This window comes from Eleutherodactylus coqui, chromosome 12 (genome assembly GCF_035609145.1).
Source record: "Eleutherodactylus coqui strain aEleCoq1 chromosome 12, aEleCoq1.hap1, whole genome shotgun sequence".
Lineage (NCBI taxonomy): Eukaryota > Metazoa > Chordata > Amphibia > Anura > Eleutherodactylidae > Eleutherodactylus > Eleutherodactylus coqui.
This window is the reverse complement of record NC_089848.1, coordinates 16,984,988-17,005,188: the sequence shown is the minus strand read 5'-3', so window position 1 is coordinate 17,005,188 and position 20,201 is coordinate 16,984,988. Positions and strand designations below refer to the sequence as shown.

Below are 20,201 nucleotides of genomic sequence, written 5' to 3'. Positions count from 1 at the left end.
ACTTCAATGGGCTTCGTTACTCGAAACGAACCCTCAAGCATCACGAAAATTTCGTCTCGAGTAACGAGCACCCGAGCATTTTGGTGCTCGCTCATCTCTAGTAAAAATGCATCCGCGCGCTTGTAAATCTCGTGGCACATGAGCGCGATGCAACCTCTTTAAAGATCCAATAGGGGAAAATGGATGACTCCTTGCGAGGAATTGACCAAAAATACAACATGCAGCAATGTTTCAATCTCAGGGCATCACTGCGATACAATTGTTACTTCGCTTTCTACGATCTGTTGGAAGGAAAATGGGCAAGGGAATAGATTTTTCTAAAATACTAAAGTTATAACATTCTGCCGTTGAGCGCCAACCGGCCGCGGTCACCGGGTAGCCCCAGCTTTACTCCATTTTCTGACTATACAGTTATTTCTGTACTGCTGAACACAATAAGCAATTACTTTGTTTTATGTCTTCCCTTCCAAGGGATCGGACTCAGAAGATGGCGTTCCATACGAGAAAAAATACTGTGAAGGTTGTATATATTTCTGCATTGTTTTTACACGATGTTAGCGCCAGTTGTGGTGTTCTAGAAATCATACAGTATGCATCACATCCGGTTAACGGCAATCCTCTTTCTTTGTCGGGGCTCTAACGTGTCCTAACTTAGGGCTCCTTCAGACAAGCATAAGTGCAAAACCGCTCGTTATAGCGCGACTTTTGCGCAGTAAAGGGGATTCCATTTTCCTACAATATCCAGGCAGCAGGAAAACGGCACCCCCTGGCCGGACAGTTCTACCTTATGACTGAACTAAAACCCTGCTGAATGACCCCCATTAACCATAAGCGACCTTTTACACGGAACAAAATTAGTCCACACGCACATTTCTGCGCCACAATGTTATTCCAATGGGGCATGAATTTCGCAGTTGCTAAAAAGTGTGTCTTTACTTAAAAAACGCAAGATTAAATTCTACAAAGGAAAAGCGTTCTGCTGCGGAATTAAGGACGCCTTACAGAATTGTCGTTGCATATTTTTAATATAGACGAGATGTAAATCCACAACAAAAGCTGCGTCTGTGCTGCGTTTTGCGGAGAAGCCCGTCCCATGTGTAGGTTCCCTTATGCAAAAAATTGCTGGATCGTGCAAATTTGAACGATAATCATTCAGTGTGAACGTGGCCAACAATTGAACGCTGAAGAAAAATTCATTCGCTTCTCGTGTGGCTTTCATTTTATACAGGCATAAAAACAATTGTTCGCTCGTTTAAACGTTGTTGCGAATTTGCAAACAATTTATCTGCCTGTATAAACAAGCTGAATGAGTGAATGAGCGAACTCTGTCATCCTTTGCTCATGCAAATGATTTATCACTCCATGTTAAAAGAGCCTTAGGGCGGCTTCACACGGTCGTAAGAGCAAAAACACTCGCTCCTGCGCAAGGTATTTGCACTGTGAAGGAGTGTTTTTTGTGCATGTGCCTGCAAAAATACTGTGTGCATTTGCGCAAGCAATGCTTGTTGAAATGAGTGGGGGAATCACCCCGCCTTGATTTACATGGCTATGAAGCTAAATTAGGTGCTGGTATTTGTGGGTCTGCGGAATGTCCATATACGGTCACACCTCCTTATAGCACTTAAAGGGGTTATCCCACCAAAAAAGGGATCACCTGTCCGATGTGTAGGATATACATGTGTGATTGCTGGGACGTCCGGGGATCACACCATGATTCCCCCTGAGGTGTGACCACTGTTCCATTCACTGTCATAGCCAAGCAATGAGCAGGCTTATCTCCCCTAGTCCCATAGAAGAGAATGGAGCATTGGTCATACATGTGCACCACCATTCAATAGCGAAACACTGGTTGAGCCATTCTCATGATTCCTCTGGGTCCCAGGGGTCGCATCTACAGCGATCATATATTTATCACCTGTCCTGTGCAGAGGTGATAAATGTTTTTGGTGGGATGATCCCTTTAGGTTCATCATTTAATTCTCAGTGCTGCCATACAGTTCCCAGTTAATACCTCCATTAAAGGGATTGTTCGGGTACATATAGACATTTTAAAACTAATTTCCAATTGAATTAAAACTTTAAAACAAAACGTACTAACCCATCCTCAGCACCTATGATGCAGTGCTGCAGCCTATATGCCAATGAGAAGCTGTAGTGTCACTATTCAGAACTCCTGGTATCATGGTGCCTAGAATATGAACACTGAGGCCAGGAGAATAAGAGGTGATGCTGAGGCTTCTGACTGGCAGGCGTTGGTCACCTGACTTCTGCTGTCAACAGAAGCTGGAAAATTGCAGGGCTGCAGCACTGGATTGCGGGCTTTGAAGATGGGTAAGTACGCTTTAACTCATTTGGACTTAATTTTAAAATGTGTATGTGTCGGACAACCCCTTTAAGTGCTCATTGCACTTATGATGCATAGGCAGATGGGGACACAGCCCTCAGAGACTATCATGAATGCAGGTTACTGCAGTGCAGAGGACAGATGTCCGGTGGGGATGAGCTATCCCCAGCAAGATAAGAGTTCCCATCTCTTTTTCCATTACCAGACAGAGGAAGGATGCAAGAGAATCAAAGAATGGTAGAGTTGGAAGGGACCTCCAGGGAGATCTCAAAGTATCAGTAGGAACAATCGCTGACGGTGATTGACAGCAGTCAACGAGGATAGGATATAGCCATTAGGTGAATTCCCAGTTTGGTGATGATTTTCACTGCCTGATTGGAAGAAGAAGAAGGTTGAAACTACCCTAACAAATCCCATTCTAATAGAATTCCCTAGATGGTATCCAGTCACCTGGTAGAAAAATGGAAAGTGTTGAGTGGATAAGGTTAACAGCTTGGTACAATTCTCAAAATCTCAAGTGCAGATCTTTCTTCTCTAAGTAGATACAGTTTCTCAATTCATGTCATACAGTCTTGTATAAATAATGTATGTTGTAGGCACCGACTCAAAGGGTATTATAATACTAGGAGACTCTGCTGCTGCGCACTTCCATATACCCCCGGCGTGGTTGACACCGAGGAACATGTCTAAGGTTTGTATGCATCTGTACAAAGATAGATGTTACATGCTGTAGATGCACAATGGTTCCTGTGTACCAGAACTGAACAAGAAGAAGTGGCCTTCTGGGCATGCTACCACGACTGTCTGCATCTCTACAAACCCTGAACACAACACTGTGTGTGTGTGTGTGTGTATATATATATATATATATATATATATATATATATATATACAGCCGCCTCCTTCCACCTATTTGTTTTCCTCTACGAATATTGATATATTTCTTTTTATCTAAAGCACCATATGTGCCTGAGAAAGTCAGAGGAAGCCGCTGTTCTCCTCCGCTCACTTACAATCCATTACATGACTGCTCTGCTCGCCTGTGATATCGACCAGCCTTTGGGGAATAAATCTTTTGTTTGTTCCTTTTTACTTATCTACTTTAATGTATTTAGTAAAGTGATAGAAAAATACTTTTTAACTATATATAAGTATATAACTATACTTTACAGCACAATATAAGACGATATAACACAAGAGAATACAATACAGGACAACACAACATAATAGCACATAGAGTATATAAAGGAGCAGGTGTATAAGGTCTGTAGAGCAGGTTGTTCAGCTGCGAGCAGATTCTTTGTTCCATTTCTTTGGATAGATCTTCTAGCAGTTCAGTTCCTCATGGCCTTTATTATACAAAAAAATCCCAATTTAATTTTGGGTAGTGGAAAAAAATCATGCAATCTTTTTGTGATAAAAAGGCACAGAGCTTCAAGATAGTAAGCTCAATGTTTCCAGCATCAATGCCCCTCCCTCAGTTTTTGCTGGAAACTCTCCATACCAGAACATATAACATGGGGGATGGTGTTATTTGCATATACATTTTATGAAAATACAAGTAAGGGCTCAGACACACGGGCGTTTGTACGTGCATATCGGCGACATTCCGCGTGCATTTCCACGTGAAAAAACGTCCACACCGCAGATGTCCGCACCTGTCAAAAAAAAGAACATATAGGTGGCAATGGAGTTGGTCATACGGATTTTCGGCCACACGTGGTGTGGGTGTTTTTCCGCGTGGAAATACGTGCGGATCGCCGCCCGTGTGACTGAGCCCTGAAAAGGCATGAAAGAGGAAAAGCAAGACAAAAGGAAAATTTAAAAAAATGGAAATCAAATTAGCCTATAAGTACATATATCATATAAAAAGTAGCCTATAAGTAAATATATCACATAAAAAAGTACCTCCTCACTCACCATCTAGGTGCTCTCCCTAAGAAGAAAAGATAGCGTTTCCGACCCCCATCCCAGGTCTCTCACTAGCAAAGCCAGACTCCAACTGTACACTGATGAAGGGCAAAAACCCTGAAACAGCTGTATGTACATGGAGTCTGGCTTTGCTTTTAATTCCCAGTTGTTGTTACAAGGCTTTTTTTAAAAGTCTGACTTTGGCTTGAAGGCATGCTGCCTGCCAATAGGTGGCACTGTAGAGGTTTTATTCCATCTTCCTTATTTGCAAAGTGGGTAAACAAATGTAGGGATTGTCCGGACTTTACATGCATATGCAAATGTGTATACATAAATGTAAGTATGCAGTAGTAGGGTAGGCTAGGGTAGGGTAGTGGGCGTAGTTGGGTGTCACAGACTTGTGTGTTTCAATGGACTGCCCACTAGAATTAGTTTGTTTTGTGAATAGACCAACACTTATAAAGGATAGATGTGATAGAGCCATAATGCTAATAGTCTCTCAGTAGGGATCCTAGTGTGAGCATGATTGGCTGACAGTCATCACATTAGAAGCCAGGGAGGAGGTACGTGTGTTGTGGACCTCTTATCTTCCGGGCAGCAGTCCTTGATGGGTTCCCTGAAAAAAGCCCTTTAGTTAAAATGATAAATTCTTATCACCGTGGCAACAGTATACTTCCAAACAAAAATCAGATTTTATCCCCGAGAAGAACTGTCTGACTAATACATAAAACGTAACGTTTATTAGATAATTATATAAAATACATGGACGAGTACATACACAAAGTATTTAAAAGAAAATGAATCTAACACCCAAGGGTGATGAGCGCAACCTTGTGTTGAGACCTGAGTAACTCAACAACCTCCTTAGAGACAAGGTACTTAAATATACACCACCTATTGTCTATACGCCATACGTCATCATGGTTTTACCACGTATGGCTACAGACATCTAATTGTAGCGTATATACGAGAGGTATTGTCCCAAGTTATTAAGAGACAATACATCAATGGATTATGCCTCCTTCATCCTCCCTTATATTGGGTGAAAATATATCAAATTTCACTTTTACAGGGCATAGCAGGAATTTATTGTCACCTCCAAGGTTCACAATAAGTTGACCCTGGGGTGAGCTTCCTAAAAAATAAATGCTCAAAAAGGTGAAAGGTGGATTTGAGTTGTCTATTAATCCTCTTGATCTATAACCGTGAGATTGTATAGATATACAGGGAGTTAACGAATATATTTCGCAGCTCCACACCAATTATCCCAGGTATAGTAATCAATTAGGATTCCTGTCTGTCATATTTCATTGAGTGTAGTTTTACTCTTCCCAGTGATAGATCCTAATCAGGATTCCTCTATATGACATATATCCCTGTTGAGTGTGTTTTTATTCCGCCAACCCTGGGTAACGACACTGGTGTAACCTTATGCAGATTGATATTACTGTATTAGATACACATAATCAGTACATATGTTTGTATTACTGCACTTAGTATATATATTGATCTTGTCTTCCTAGTCTACCTGCATAAGTATACCATCATGCCGACTGATACTGCTGCATTCAGTACACTCATTAATGTTACTGCACCAAATATGTTAGTGATTCTATCTTTCTAATCATATAATAGTGATTCTCTCTTTCTAATCTATCTTTCTAATCTTTCTAATCTATCTTTCTAATCAACGCGTTTCCGCAACAGGTACTTTCGCCTGTTGTTTCATCAGGACAGAAAGCGGTACTATAAGGCTGGGACTTAGATGAATAGCGTCTCAGTCTTAAGTAATTTTTGACCTATCTTTTAGATTTAGATAACATACACCCAATACTCCACTAAATGCAGCGGTGGAGAGTAAGGGTTAAATTGATTAAGGTGCAACAGCCCATAGGTTCAGGGCACAACTTGTAGCAAGAGCAGCTACATAGATAGAGGCTCTCCACCGCTGCATTTAGTGGAGTATTGGGTGTATGTTATCTAAATCTAAAAGATAGGTCAAAAATTACTTAAGACTGAGACGCTATTCATCTAAGTCCCAGCCTTATAGTACCGCTTTCTGTCCTGATGAAACAACAGGCGAAAGTACCTGTTGCGGAAACGCGTTGATTAGAAAGATAGATTAGAAAGATTAGAAAGATAGATTAGAAAGAGAGAATCACTATTATATGATTAGAAAGATAGAATCACTAACATATTTGGTGCAGTAACATTAATGAGTGTACTGAATGCAGCAGTATCAGTCGGCATGATGGTATACTTATGCAGGTAGACTAGGAAGACAAGATCAATATATATACTAAGTGCAGTAATACAAACATATGTACTGATTATGTGTATCTAATACAGTAATATCAATCTGCATAAGGTTACACCAGTGTCGTTACCCAGGGTTGGCGGAATAAAAACACACTCAACAGGGATATATGTCATATAGAGGAATCCTGATTAGGATCTATCACTGGGAAGAGTAAAACTACACTCAATGAAATATGACAGACAGGAATCCTAATTGATTACTATATCTGGGATAATTGGTGTGGAGCTGCGAAATATATTCGTTAACTCCCTGTATATCTATACAATCTCACGGTTATAGATCAAGAGGATTAATAGACAACTCAAATCCACCTTTCACCTTTTTGAGCATTTATTTTTTAGGAAGCTCACCCCAGGGTCAACTTATTGTGAACCTTGGAGGTGACAATAAATTCCTGCTATGCCCTGTAAAAGTGAAATTTGATATATTTTCACCCAATATAAGGGAGGATGAAGGAGGCATAATCCATTGATGTATTGTCTCTTAATAACTTGGGACAATACCTCTCGTATATACGCTACAATTAGATGTCTGTAGCCATACGTGGTAAAACCATGATGACGTATGGCGTATAGACAATAGGTGGTGTATATTTAAGTACCTTGTCTCTAAGGAGGTTGTTGAGTTACTCAGGTCTCAACACAAGGTTGCGCTCATCACCCTTGGGTGTTAGATTCATTTTCTTTTAAATACTTTGTGTATGTACTCGTCCATGTATTTTATATAATTATCTAATAAACGTTACGTTTTATGTATTAGTCAGACAGTTCTTCTTGGGGATAAAAAATGATAAATTCAGACTATTGTTGCATTTTTGGTTAACATTTCATAATACTTTTATGTTTTTAAAGGGGTTGTCCCGCGCCGAAACGTTTTTTTGTTTTTTTTTTCAAACACCCCCCCCCCCCCCCCCCCCCCCGTTCGGCGCAAGACAACCCCGATGCAGGGGTTAAAAAAGAAAACCGGAGAGTGCTTACCTGAATCCCCGCGCTCCGGTGACTTCTTACTTACCTGCTGAAGATGGCCACCGGTATCTTCTCTCTCGGTGGACCGCAGGGCTTCTGTGCGGTCCATTGCCGATTCCAGCCTCCTGATTGGCTGGAATCGGCACATGAGGGGGCGGAGCTACACGGAGTCGCTCTCCGGCACGAGCGGCCCCATTCAGAAAAGAAGAAGACCCGGACTGCGCAAGCGCATCTAATCTGGCGATTAGACGCTGAAAATTAGACGGCACCATGGAGACGAGGACGCCAGCAACGGAACAGGTAAGTGAATAACTTCTGATAACTTCTGTATGGCTCATAATTAATGCACGATGTACATTACAAAGTGCATTAATATGGCCATACAGAAGTGTATAGACCCACTTGCTTTCGCGGGACAACCCCTTTAACTTACTTTTGAACCATCTCACTTTATTTGCTGGACTTAAACTGTGTTAATGTTAAAAATAAATGGAAAAATTGAAGTGTTCTAAAACTTTTGACCTGTTATGTACACACATCTATATAAGAAGGCGCAGACATTAATTTGATTAATTTACACTTAAAACAAAACAGGATGAGCAGATGAATAAACACTTTATTAGTCCACTGATAAGGCTGTGAAAGTTTTATGGTATTTAAATTGGAGATAAGATGCTTTTACGCGGGCTGACCTGTTAGGCGCAGACGCCCAACAGGTCATCCCAGTGATATTTGTTGCTGTTCTTTTACACAAGAACGAGTATCACTGACTGATTGGATGCAGAGCGTCACAGGGATCGTTCTAGTCCGCCTGTATCCATACACAGTAAGCAGGCAATCGTTGATAAGTGAACAACGACATGCAAAAACTGAATGACGAACGATAGGTGAAAGACTTCTCGTTTGTTGTTCTGTCGGTGCTTGCATTTACACTGAACGATAATTGTTCCGAATAGAAGCACCTTTAGGGGGTCACTTGCCTGTGTGTTATCTCTGCTACAGATTCCTCAGATAGTCCACTCCGCCATGAAACGTTTTGGTATATTTAAGCCTGTGTTGAGGAGGTATTATATCTACAAGATTACAATCTCATTGTCTCCGTTTCTCTCCACCTTGCCCATTATATTCATCAGTTGGTGAAAAGACCATTCCCTGAGCTTTTCCTTCTTTATATCTTGACAGGAGGATCATCTAGGAACTTACAGAACTATCTGGAAAGGTAACGCTGAGTTTTCTGTTGGTAAATAGACATAGATATTACTTCAAAATGTGGATCACCAGTCTGGAGAACTGTGATGGTAAATTGGGGCATATAGCTTGTTATAGATGTAAAACAGGGACCACTTTCATATAAATATGCATGATAATTTGAAAACTGCATCCACTTAATATGCTGGTGTGGTTTAACCACCTTGACGCCTCTTTCACACGGACAATGTGATTTTAGGCTGCCCGCATCGTGGTTGAAAACCACATGAACAGGAGAAAGCCATGAGCAAGCTGTATATTCGCCACAGCCAGACTGCTAGGAAATAAGAGATTTATCATGGGAAATTGATTTGCACAAACTGGGTGACTCAATGCATTTCTCTTCTTCTAAATTCATCATTCTTTTCTCTCCAAGCCGTTCTTTACACTGACTTACTTTATTCTTTTAGTGTGGCGAGACATGAGCCAATGGACAAACCTGCAATAGTTTTCTATGCCATGATTGGCAATGATGTCTGCAATTCGTAAGTATAAGATCACACAGAGCAGTTGCACATTGTTGAGACCACTTTTGTACATGGATTTTCAAGTAGCTTGTTAATGGACTACAAAATTTGGCTGGTAATACTGCAGTTTTATATGCAAAATCCCATGGTCATTAACAAGTTTCGCATAAATTGGCTGAAGCGGGTTTGCAGTCAGGTTCTCCACAGTCGAGAATCTGTAGGACACAAGTGGATGTTAAGTGGATGCTCTACCACAGCCTCGTAATGAAGATGAACTGTGGACTATAGTCAATATCACGCGGTCAGCACTACAGGAAGTGATGCCACGTCATGTTGACAACAGCATCACCCAACATGATGGTCCTCCTACTTACTAATCATCCTGTTTATTGGCCCACAGGAGATGTGTAATTGTTAGAAGTTATAATAAATTGTTCAGAATTTCATTCTATGTGTCTGTGTGTTGAGTTCAAGCGTTTCCTCATACTCAGGCGTTTTTTCTGTGAGGGCATGTATACATTGCAAATTTGGTTTATTTGCCAAATTTACAAACATTGAGCTGTTTGCATTAAAAAAAACACTCAAACAAGAACAATTTAAGTAGCTCATCTCAACAAAGGGTTCATTCACATCAGCATCAGAGGAAGCTCCATCAGTGAATTCCATCCCTGGAAATTGAACGGACCCCCATTGTAATCTTAATTAAAGACTGTAAAGAAATATAGAAAAATAAAATTTATTGGCCACTGGGCACAACTGACAATCCCTCTCGCCTCTCTGTCATGTTGGCCTCAGGCAGCAGTATCTGCTGTGTCCTCTGTATGGCAGTCACTATACAGTCTTCTCTGTTGTCAGTGTCACCTGTAGGATGCCCGCATATGCCAACCCTACCTCCTAAAGAGCCAGTGCGCATACCCAGCTTTCCCATTTCCAGCCTGGCTATTTAAGGAATATCCCCTAGTGGAGGGTGCCTGAATAGCTTTTCTTGGGTTCTACAGAGGAGCTGTAGTGTTGGGATTGATTCCTGGTTTGACGCATGCCTTATTCACCCAGCTTTCTCCTGTCCTGACCTCAGCTTTTATTGAACGTAATTTATCTGATTGCCGCCTTCCTTGATCCTCTGCCTGTCGCTTGTCCCAACCTCAGCCTGAATATTGACTATGTCTCTGTCTATACCTACGGTACCACGCTATTCTGCCTCTGACCAGTCTATGTCAACAGTCACTGTCTTGGGATAATGGCCTGAGCAACTCAGCAGCTAATGCCTGGTTTAGACACGATTCTCGCTCAAAATACATCTTTTGAGTGATAATTGTTGTGTGTATTTACAGCACAAGGTGATTGCTCAAACGGCAGTTTGACTGACAGTTTTGAGTGATCACTTTGCGTTCTGAGTGGGGTATACAGAAGACAGCTGTGTTCACGGAGTGCACAGCTAGTGTATAGCTGTGCGCTCAGTGCAGGGTATGCAGAAGACAAGCAGGGCCGCTTGTCTTCTGCATCCAGCTGTTCTCTTCTTGGAGCACTCAGCTGCTATACAAGTGAGCACTCTAGGCAGGGTATGCAGAAGACAAGTGGGGCCGCTTGTCTTCTGCATCCACCTGTTCTTTTCTCAGAGCGCTCAGCTGGTATACAGCTGTGCGCACCGTGCGGAGTATGCAGAACACAGCTGGAGAACTGTGTTCTTTATACCTCCGCTGTGTTCACCATTCGGGATACCAGCTGAAACAATAGTATCAGCTGTATCTCGCTGTCAACTCCTGATAAGGCTAATCGTTCTCTTTTTCAGCGTGCTAAAAGAGAATGATCAGCGAATCCTTAACGAAAACTGCATAATGTCATTGCAGTTAGACCCAACGATTCTTGCTCAAAAGACGGCTTTGAGCAAGAATCGTTGTGTCTAAACCAGCCCTAAAACCAGATCCCAATCTGAGGGATTAAGGAGTGAAAACAAAGGGATTCACAGGTGCCTTCAGGAGTTTTAAATTGGTCATTGACACAGTGCGTTTATGCCTGATGTGTGATATAAAAAAGTACACATAATTAGCATCTCAGCAAATGCGACTACTAGGGATGAGCGAGTACCAAAATGCTCGGGTGCTCGAGTCGAATTTTCCGCGATTCTCGAGAGCTCGTTTCGAGTAACGAACCCCATTGAAGTCAATGGGCAACTCGAGCATTTTTGTATGGGACCGATGCTCCGCATAGGTCATGACTTGTGAAACACCAGAAAACATCCGAAAGTCATGGAAACACCACAGAAACGGATAGGGAAGGGCAGGGGCAGCATGCATGGCTGCATTTGAGGCTCCCAGGTGCCACTATTAAGCCACAATGGGGGCAAGAGTCTGGTGTCACCCCCCTAACAGTTTTTACTTTGGACAAACCCTCATTAGCAAGACACCCAATCACTGCCTGCGGGTGACACCACTGCCTCTTCTCCTGGGTTACATGCTGCCCAACCCCCCGCGCGACCCTGCGTCCACAGCACGCACAAAAGTTTCCCTGCGCGGCCTTCACCTGCCCTCATGCTACACGCTCGCTTCATAGCTACACCACCCTCATGTCTATTTATAAGTGCGTCTGCGATGAGGAGGAACCGGTGGCACACACTGCAGAGGGTTGGTAGGGCCAGGCAGCGACCCTCTTTGAAGGGGGGGGCGTGCCCACAATGCTGTTGAGAATCGATGATAAATTGACGTATGATCATCATTCCAATCTCGTGGCACCTCCGTCGCAAAATTGTCAGGAGGCACAAACGTGGGCATAAAGGGGACTCAGGTGCCAGCCCAGCACTTCTACACAACTCCACAATGCAGCAATACTCTGTGTGGGAATCACGTGAGCGGGCCCAGGGTCAGGCTCGGTCCCAGCCTCCATCTTGTGTGACCCAAGGTGCCGCGAGTTATATGGCAATGGGAAATCCATGTGTCCACACACAATTCATTCTGTGTAGTTGTTAGATAGCTCAACACCGCAATGGAAAGTCTTTGAGTTCCTTGGGCTTGCCTATGCTGTCGGTGCACAAAGATGGTATTACACAAGAAGAAATCAGAGCGCCCAAACATGGCAGAGTTTCACCCCGCCTAGGACCTCGGCCCACATTTCTACCCTAGTCATTCAGTGTATTTGTGCCAGACAGGTAAAGCAACGCAATGGGAACTCATTGTGCACTTACAACATAGGCTAGCCCAAGAAACTCAAGCATGGTATTACACATGAGGAAATCAGAGTGCCCAAACATGGCAGAGTTTCACCCTGCGAAGGGCCTCTGCCTACTTTTCTGCCCTAGTCAGTCAGTGTATTAGTGTCAGACAGGTAAAACACCGCTATGGGAAGTCTTTGCGCACTCACAGCATAGGCGAGCCAAAGGAACCCTAGGAAAGTATTAAACATGAAGCAATTACAGTGCCCAAACATGGCAGACTTTCACTCCGCCGATGACCTCGGCCTCTGCACACACCCTCAGCAATCTTGGGCATAAAGCAAACTCCGATGCTAGTACAGCAGTGAATGTCTCATTTAATTAGTTGCGGTTGCTTTCACCGCTACAAAGACTGGATTAACCAGGAACAAGTTCCACGGGCCCAACCTGGCGCAGTTGCATTTCCCCCAGGACATAGGCCTCTGAACACACCCTTGGCAGTCGTGGGCATAGAGAGGACTCCAATGCTAGCACAGCTGTAAATTCTCATTAATGCAGTAACACTCCTCTTGTTTGGCCCAAACCAGTGCCGCGGATAACTGTGGTAACACGAGAGAAAATACATGTTGCCCAGTTCTGATCTCATGCCCCCAAGCAGGAGGAGGAGGTGGCATTACAAGGCCAAGAAACCATGACCAGGACTCGCTATGGTCTGTGTGGAAAGTATGTGAGCGGGCCCAGCAAACACCTTGTGTGACCCAAGGTGCCGCGAGTAACATAGCAATGGGAAATCCATGTGTCCACACACTATTCATTCTGTGTAGGTGTCGAATACCTCAATCGACAACGCAAGGGGAAATCCATCTGCACTCTGCACCCTACCCAAGTCAGTCAGTGTATTTGTGCCAGACAGGTAAAACACCGCTATGGGAAGTCTTTGTGCACCCACAGCATAGGTGAGTCCAATGAACCCAAAGACAGTATTAAATCACAGTGCCCAAACATGGCAGACTTTCACTGCGCTGAGGACATAGGCCTCTGCACAAACCCTCAGCAATCGCTGGCATAGAGCGGACTCCGATGCTAGTACAGCTGTAAAGTCTCATTAATGCAGTAATGCTCCTCTTGTTTGGCCCAAACCAGTGTCTCAGATAACTGTGATAACACGGGAGAAAATACATGTTGCCCAGTGCTGATCCCATGACCCCAAACAGGAGGAGGAGGTGGCATTACAAGGCCAAGAAACCAGGACCAGGACCCGCTATAGTCTGTGTGGGAAGTACGTGAGCGGGCCCATGGTCAGGCTTGGTCCCAGCCTCCACCTTGTGTGACCCAGGGTGCCCTAAGTTATATAGCAATGGGAAATCCATGTGTCCCCATGTGTTTTCATAGTAAAAGTATAGACGGACCCCAGTAACATTTCTGTAGCAGAAGTATAGGCAAACAAACACCAGTAACATTTCAGTAGCAAACGTATAGGCGGACCCCAGTTGTGAGGGTATATATATATATTGCCATATGTTTTTTATGCTTTATACCTATATGCAAGTTCTATTCAATTCCAAATGAGAAAAAACTTATATGTCGCCTTACATCAGATATGCCAAGAGGCCTTGCCAGGCGAAGACAAAATGTGTCTTGAACAAAATGTATCTTAAAATGTACAGCAATGAAGAATCGGACGAAGGCCGCGTGTACTTGGCCGTTTTCCCAGAAGCAAGATATCAAGATGTTCCACTATGTACATAATTTTCACTGTCTTAGGCCGGAAATCCGGACTTCCCATATATGGAGAATGCATGCTTGGCCGTTTTCTTAGAATTGAGTGGGTGATTCTTTGCACTGGAGTTAATTGAATACGTGATTTTCTGTACTTGGCTGTTTTTCCAGAGGCGCCGTAGCAAGATAACGACTGTTTTCACTGTCTCAGGCCGGAAATCCGGACTTCCCATATATGGTTATGAGCCCATCACCCCTTGATGGTGATGAGACAAAGGGTATAAGATCTCATGTAATCTGTAATAAAGCCGGCGGAGCAGAGCCATGTCCCGTGTGAGAAACTATACCAGACCTCCGTGTGGTGTTTTCTTCTCTCCGCCGGCAGCGGGGCAAGTGGGGTGGGCCTGATTGATGCTGTACTTAGAATTACCCTGACACAGTAACATTTCTGTAGCAGAAGTATAGGCAGACCCCTGTAATATTTCTGTAGCAGAAGTACAGGCAGACCCCAGTAACATTTCTGTAGCAAAGGTATAGTCAGTCCCCTGTAACATTTCTGTAGCAGAAGTATAGGCAGACCCCAGTAACGTTTCTGTAGTAACAGTATAGGCAGACCCCTGTAACATTTCTGTAGCTGAAGTATAGTCAGACCCCAGTAAAATTTCTGTAGCAAGAGTATAGGCGAACCCCTGAAACATTGGTGTACCATGAGTGTAGGCGAAGGCCGGAAAAATTAATTAGATAACAGTATAGGCGAGGGCCACAAAAATTAGTGTACCAAGAGTACAAGTGTACCCCTGAAAAATTGCTCAACCGAGAGGGCAGGTGAAACCCATAAATATTTTTTAAAGATACAGCTCGCTGTTGCTTAATTTGTAACAGAGCCTGGAGGCAGCACTGTTAAAAAAATTGGTTTATGTTAAGGTATCAATACTTTTGAAACTTTGAAAAATTGTCAAAAAAATTGTAAGCAGAGCCTTTTGGGCCGCAGAAAAATTGGCAGTTCAGCGTGATGACATGATGTTTCAGGAGGAGGAGTAGGAGGAGGAGGACTAATATCCGAGAGAGATTGACAAAACTAATTCCCCCTTTTTTTCCGGTGATAGAGAATGCTACTTGGCCCTCGGAACTGCGCCTTCTGCCACTAGCGCTGTCAGATGGGAAGTTTAGCATCACTTTTTTCACCAGGGCCCTGTGGTATTGCATCACTCTCGTACCCCTTTCCTCTTCGGGAATGAAAAGGAAAGGTTCTCTTTATACTGTAGGTCAAGAAGGGTGTACACCCAGTAATCCGTGTTGGTCAGAATGCGCCTAACGCGAGGGTCACGAGAAAGGCAGCCTAACATGAAGTCAGCCATGTGTGCCAGGGTACCAGTATGCAAGACATGGCTGTCCTCACTAGGAAGATGACTTTCAGGATCCTCCTCCTCCTCCACAGCCCATACACGCTGAACAGATGAGAGGCAAGCGGCATGGATACCCTCTGCAGTGTGCCCAGCTGTCTCTTCCCCCTCCTCCTCCTCCTGCTCCTCCCCCTCCTCCTCCTCCAAAACACGCTGAGATATAGACATAAGGGTGGTCTGGCTATCAAGCGACATACTCTCATCCCCCGTCTCCTGTTCCAACCGCAAAGTGCCAGCCTTTATGCTTTGCAGCGAACTTCTCAGCAGGCATAGCAGCGGGATGGTGACACTAATGATTGCAGCATCACCGCTCACCATCTGGGTAGGCTTGCTGCGAGGGTGTGGTTTGGGAAACAGTTGGGGGATTCTTCGCTCTGGCCCTGCCTCTACCCCTGGCCACTCCACTGCCTCTTCCAACCTGTCCTGCTGCTGCACTTGCCTATGGGAACTTTCCAAAGGTTGGGCATTGGTCACGACGAACTCCTCAGGTTAGAGAGGAACCAGTTTTTCCCCACTCATGGCAGGGACCCGAGAACAGTTCCTGGGAGTCTGCCTGCTCATCAGAATATGTCATTTTCATGGAGTGAGGAGGCTGGGAGGAAGGAGGAGCAGCAGCCAGACGATTCAGAGTTGCAGTCCCTAAGCCAGGAGTAGTGGACTGCATAGAAGACTGAGTGGTCGATACATTGCTGGATGCATTTTCTGTCATCCACGACAGGACCTGCTCACACTGCTCTGTTTGTAATAAAGGTCTACCACGTGGACCCATAAATTGTGATATGAAGCTGGGGACCCCAGAAACTTGCCTCTCTCCTAATCCCACAGCAGCCGGCTGTGATTCACCTGGACCAGGAACACGGCCTGTGCCCACACCCTCACTTGGACGTTCGCGTCCATGTCCTCGACCCTTACCCCTAACTCCTCATCATGGCGGATTACGAATAGAGCAGGGCCCAAATAAATTACCCCACTGTACAGTACTGACAACTGGGCCTTAATTCACCGCATACAGAGACTTGTAGATAGCGGAGGCTCTATGCTGTGACTTGAAAAAAGTAACCCGCTGTCTTGTGCTGATACCTAGGGGTAATTTACTGCTTGCAGAGACTTGTAGATAATAGAGGCTGTGTGGAGTGGGAGAAGACTCTAAAGCCAGTGGATAGTGCTGGTAACTGCAGCTATCTGAACCCCACCAACGGAAATGGTATTGTGAGACGGTAATCTTACAGTACTGTTTAGCGGTGAGACGGCTGTCTAATTCAATGCAGACAGAGAACGGTATAAATGAGGTAGTTCACAGCAGGCTAGGAATAATTGGAGTGCACTTTCATGATGAGAGCGGTATTGTACAACACTGCAGCTAGAAAAAAGTATTACTGAAAGGCTGCAAACAAGCCTAGCTGTGTTATACAAAAATGGAAGCACTACTAGTACTACAACTCCCAGCAGGCCCCAAGTAAAATGCACACGGTCAGATGTAGCCCTAAGAAGGAGCTTTGGGGTTTTTGCACAAAGGATACGGACTGTATAGTGTATATAACTTTCCCTTTAGAAGTGGCTGTTGCCCCAAACACTCTGCGTCTAATTCACTGCTAACAGAGAACGGTATAAATGAGGTAGTTCGCAGCAGGCTAGGAATAATTGGAGTGCACTTTCATGATGAGAGTGGTATTGTACGGCACTGCAGCCAGAAAAAAGTACCACTGAAACGCTGCAAACAGGCCTAGCCGCATTATACAGAAATGGAAGCACTACTAGTACTACAACTCCTAACAGGCCCCAATTAAAATGCACACGGTCAGATGTAGCCCTAAGAAGGAGCTTTGGGGTTTTTGCACAGAGGATACGGACTGTATAGTGTATATTTCTTTCCCTATAGAAGTGGCTGTGCCCAAACAGTCTGCGTCTAATTCATTGCCGATAGAGAACAGTATAAATGAGGTAGCTCGCAGCAGGCTAGGAATAATTGGCGTGCACTTTCACAATGAGAGCGGTATTATACAACACTGCAGCCAGAAAAAAGTATCACTGAAAGGCTGCAAACGGCCTAGCTGCGTTATACGAAAAAAGAAGCACTACTAGTACTACAACTCCCAGCAGGCCCAAGTAAAATGCACACGGTCAGATGTAGCCCTAAAAAGGAGCTTTGGGGTTTTTGCACAGAGGATACGGACTGTGTAGTGTATATAACTTTCCCTTTAGAAGTGGCTGTTGCCCCAAACACTGCGTCTAATTCACTGCTGACAGAGAACTGAATAAATTAGGTAGTTCACAGCAGGCTAGGAATAATTGGAGTGCACTTTCACAATGAGAGCGGTATTGTACAACACTGCAGCCAGAAAAAGGTATTACTGAAAGGCTGCAAACAGGCCTAGCTGCGTTACACAAAAATGAAAGCACTACTAGTACTACATCTCCCAGTAGGCCCCAAGTAAAATGCACACGGTCAGATGTAGCCCAACGAAGGAGCTTTGGGGTTTTTGCACAGAGGATACGGACTGTGCAGTGTATATAACTCTACCTTTAGAAGTGGCAGTTGCCACAAACACTGCGTCTAATTCACTGCCGACAGAGAACGGTATAAATGAGGTAGTTCGCAGCAGGCTAGGAATAATGGGAGTGCACTTTCACAATGAGAGCGGTATTGTACAACACTGCAGCCAGAAAAAGGTATTACTGAAAGGCTGAAAACAGGCCTAGCTGCGTTATACAAAAATGGAAGCACTACTAGTACTACAACTCCCAGCAGGCCCCAAGTAAAATGCACACGGTCAGATGTAGCCCAACGAAGGAGCTTTGGGGTTCTTGAAGACAGGATCCTACACTAACACTTTCCCTATATCAGCAGCAGCACTTTCCCTATACTCTGTATAATACACTGCAGACTGAGAGCACTATAGCTGTAATAGCCTGCGCAGCCCGAGATGAAAGAAAAAGAAATTGTGCACTACTGCTCCCAGCCAGCCACAACAGTAATGCACACGGTCAGATGTAGCCCTAAGAAGGTCCGTTGGGGTTCTTGAAGACAGGATCCTACACTAACACTTTCCCTATATCAGCAGCAGCACTTTCTCTAATCTCTGCCAGCGTGTGTCTGAGGAGAGCCGCGGGCGGGACCGCTTTAGGTACTCGGCGGTCACTGGATCTCACCAGCCACTCACTGCATGGGGGTGGGATAGGGCTGGTACGTCACAGGAGGAAGTGGTAATGCCTTCCCTGCATGTCTATTGGCTAGAAAATGGCACTAAACATGCGGGAAAGGAAATGGAATTGACTCGAGTACCGCGTGGTGCTCGTCTCGAGTAACGAGCATCTCGAGTACCCTAATGCTCGAACGAGCATCAAGCTCGGACGAGTGTGCTCGCTCATCTCTAGTGACTACCCATTCCATAAAAGAAATGCATTATTTATTATGCATGGGGATCAGCATAAAATACAAAAGCTGTCATTCAATAGGAAGCCTTATCAGGGAGCGACAAAGAAACTAAACTTTAGTAAAGCAAAATTTGATGAGCTTAGAACTACTATCGGTAACATAAATTGGGACAACATCCTCAAAAATAACGGTACAGAGGACAAATGGGAAAAGTTTAAAAGGATCCTAATCACCTCATGTGAGCAGTTCATTCCCTTTAAAAATAAAAGAAACTCAACTAAAAGGAAACCAATGTGGCTCGACAAGACGGTAAGAGGGGTAATAAATGAAAAAAAGAAAGCGTTCAAACTACTAAAGCAAGAAGGCAGCGAAGAAGCGCTAAAATCATACAGGGAATAAAACAAAATATGCAAAGATAAGATTAAAACTGCCAAGGAGGAAGCAGAAAGACAGATCGCCAAAGAGAGCAAAAACAACCCAAAGCTATTTTTCAACTATATTAACAGCAAAAGGATTCGCAGGGAGAGCACTGGCCCTTTAAAAAATAATGCAGGAGAGATCATTGATGATGATGGAGGGAAAGCAAATCTACTAAACAGTTTCTTCTCAAGTGTATTCACAAACGAAAAGGAAATGCCACACGAGATGCAGGGGAATAAAATGAACCCATCACAAAATATGTCATACCTAACGTCGGAGGAGGTGCGGAAGCCACTAAAGACGACTAAAATTGATAAATCGCCGGGCCCAGATGGATTACACCCAAGGATACTAAGGGAACTAAGTGACGAGATAGCTAGGCCGCTATATGTAATATTTCTAGACACTATCAAGACCGGTGTAGTACCATTGGATTGGCGCATTGCCAACGTGGTTCCAATTTACAAAAAAGGGAGCAAAAGTGAGCCTGGTAACTACAGGCCAGTAAGTCTCACTTCAGTAACGGGAAGAATTTTCGAGGGGATTCTGAGAGACGCCATCGATGAGCACCTCAAGGAGAACAAGGGAATAATTCCTCACCAACATAGATTCATGAAGGGTCGCTCATGTCAGACAAATCTGATCAGTTTCTACGATGAAGTAAGCTCTAAGCTGGACCAGGGAGAATCTATTGATCTCGTATATCTGGACTTCTCTAAAGCCTTTGACACCGTGCCACATAATAGGCTAATATACAAAATGAGACAGCTCGGACTGGGCGAAAACGTGTCTAAGTGGGTAAAAAATTGGCTCAATGATAGAAAGCAGAGGGTGGTAATAAATGGTTCATAGTCTCTGATTGGACCACAGTCGCTAGCGGGGT

At 44.1% G+C, this 20,201-nt stretch overlaps 1 protein-coding gene across 1 annotated transcript in view; it reads left to right on the top strand.

Annotated features, from left to right (window-relative positions):
* AOAH (acyloxyacyl hydrolase) overlaps positions 1–20,201 on the top strand; it is a 110,403-nt gene that overhangs the window by 27,664 nt on the left and 62,538 nt on the right. Inside the window, exons 5-8 of the mRNA XM_066585465.1 lie at positions 472–520; positions 2,941–3,035; positions 8,674–8,759; positions 9,199–9,273. Of these exons, the coding sequence (XP_066441562.1) occupies positions 472–520; positions 2,941–3,035; positions 8,674–8,759; positions 9,199–9,273 (305 nt within the window). The remainder of the gene's footprint in view (positions 1–471; positions 521–2,940; positions 3,036–8,673; positions 8,760–9,198; positions 9,274–20,201) is intronic.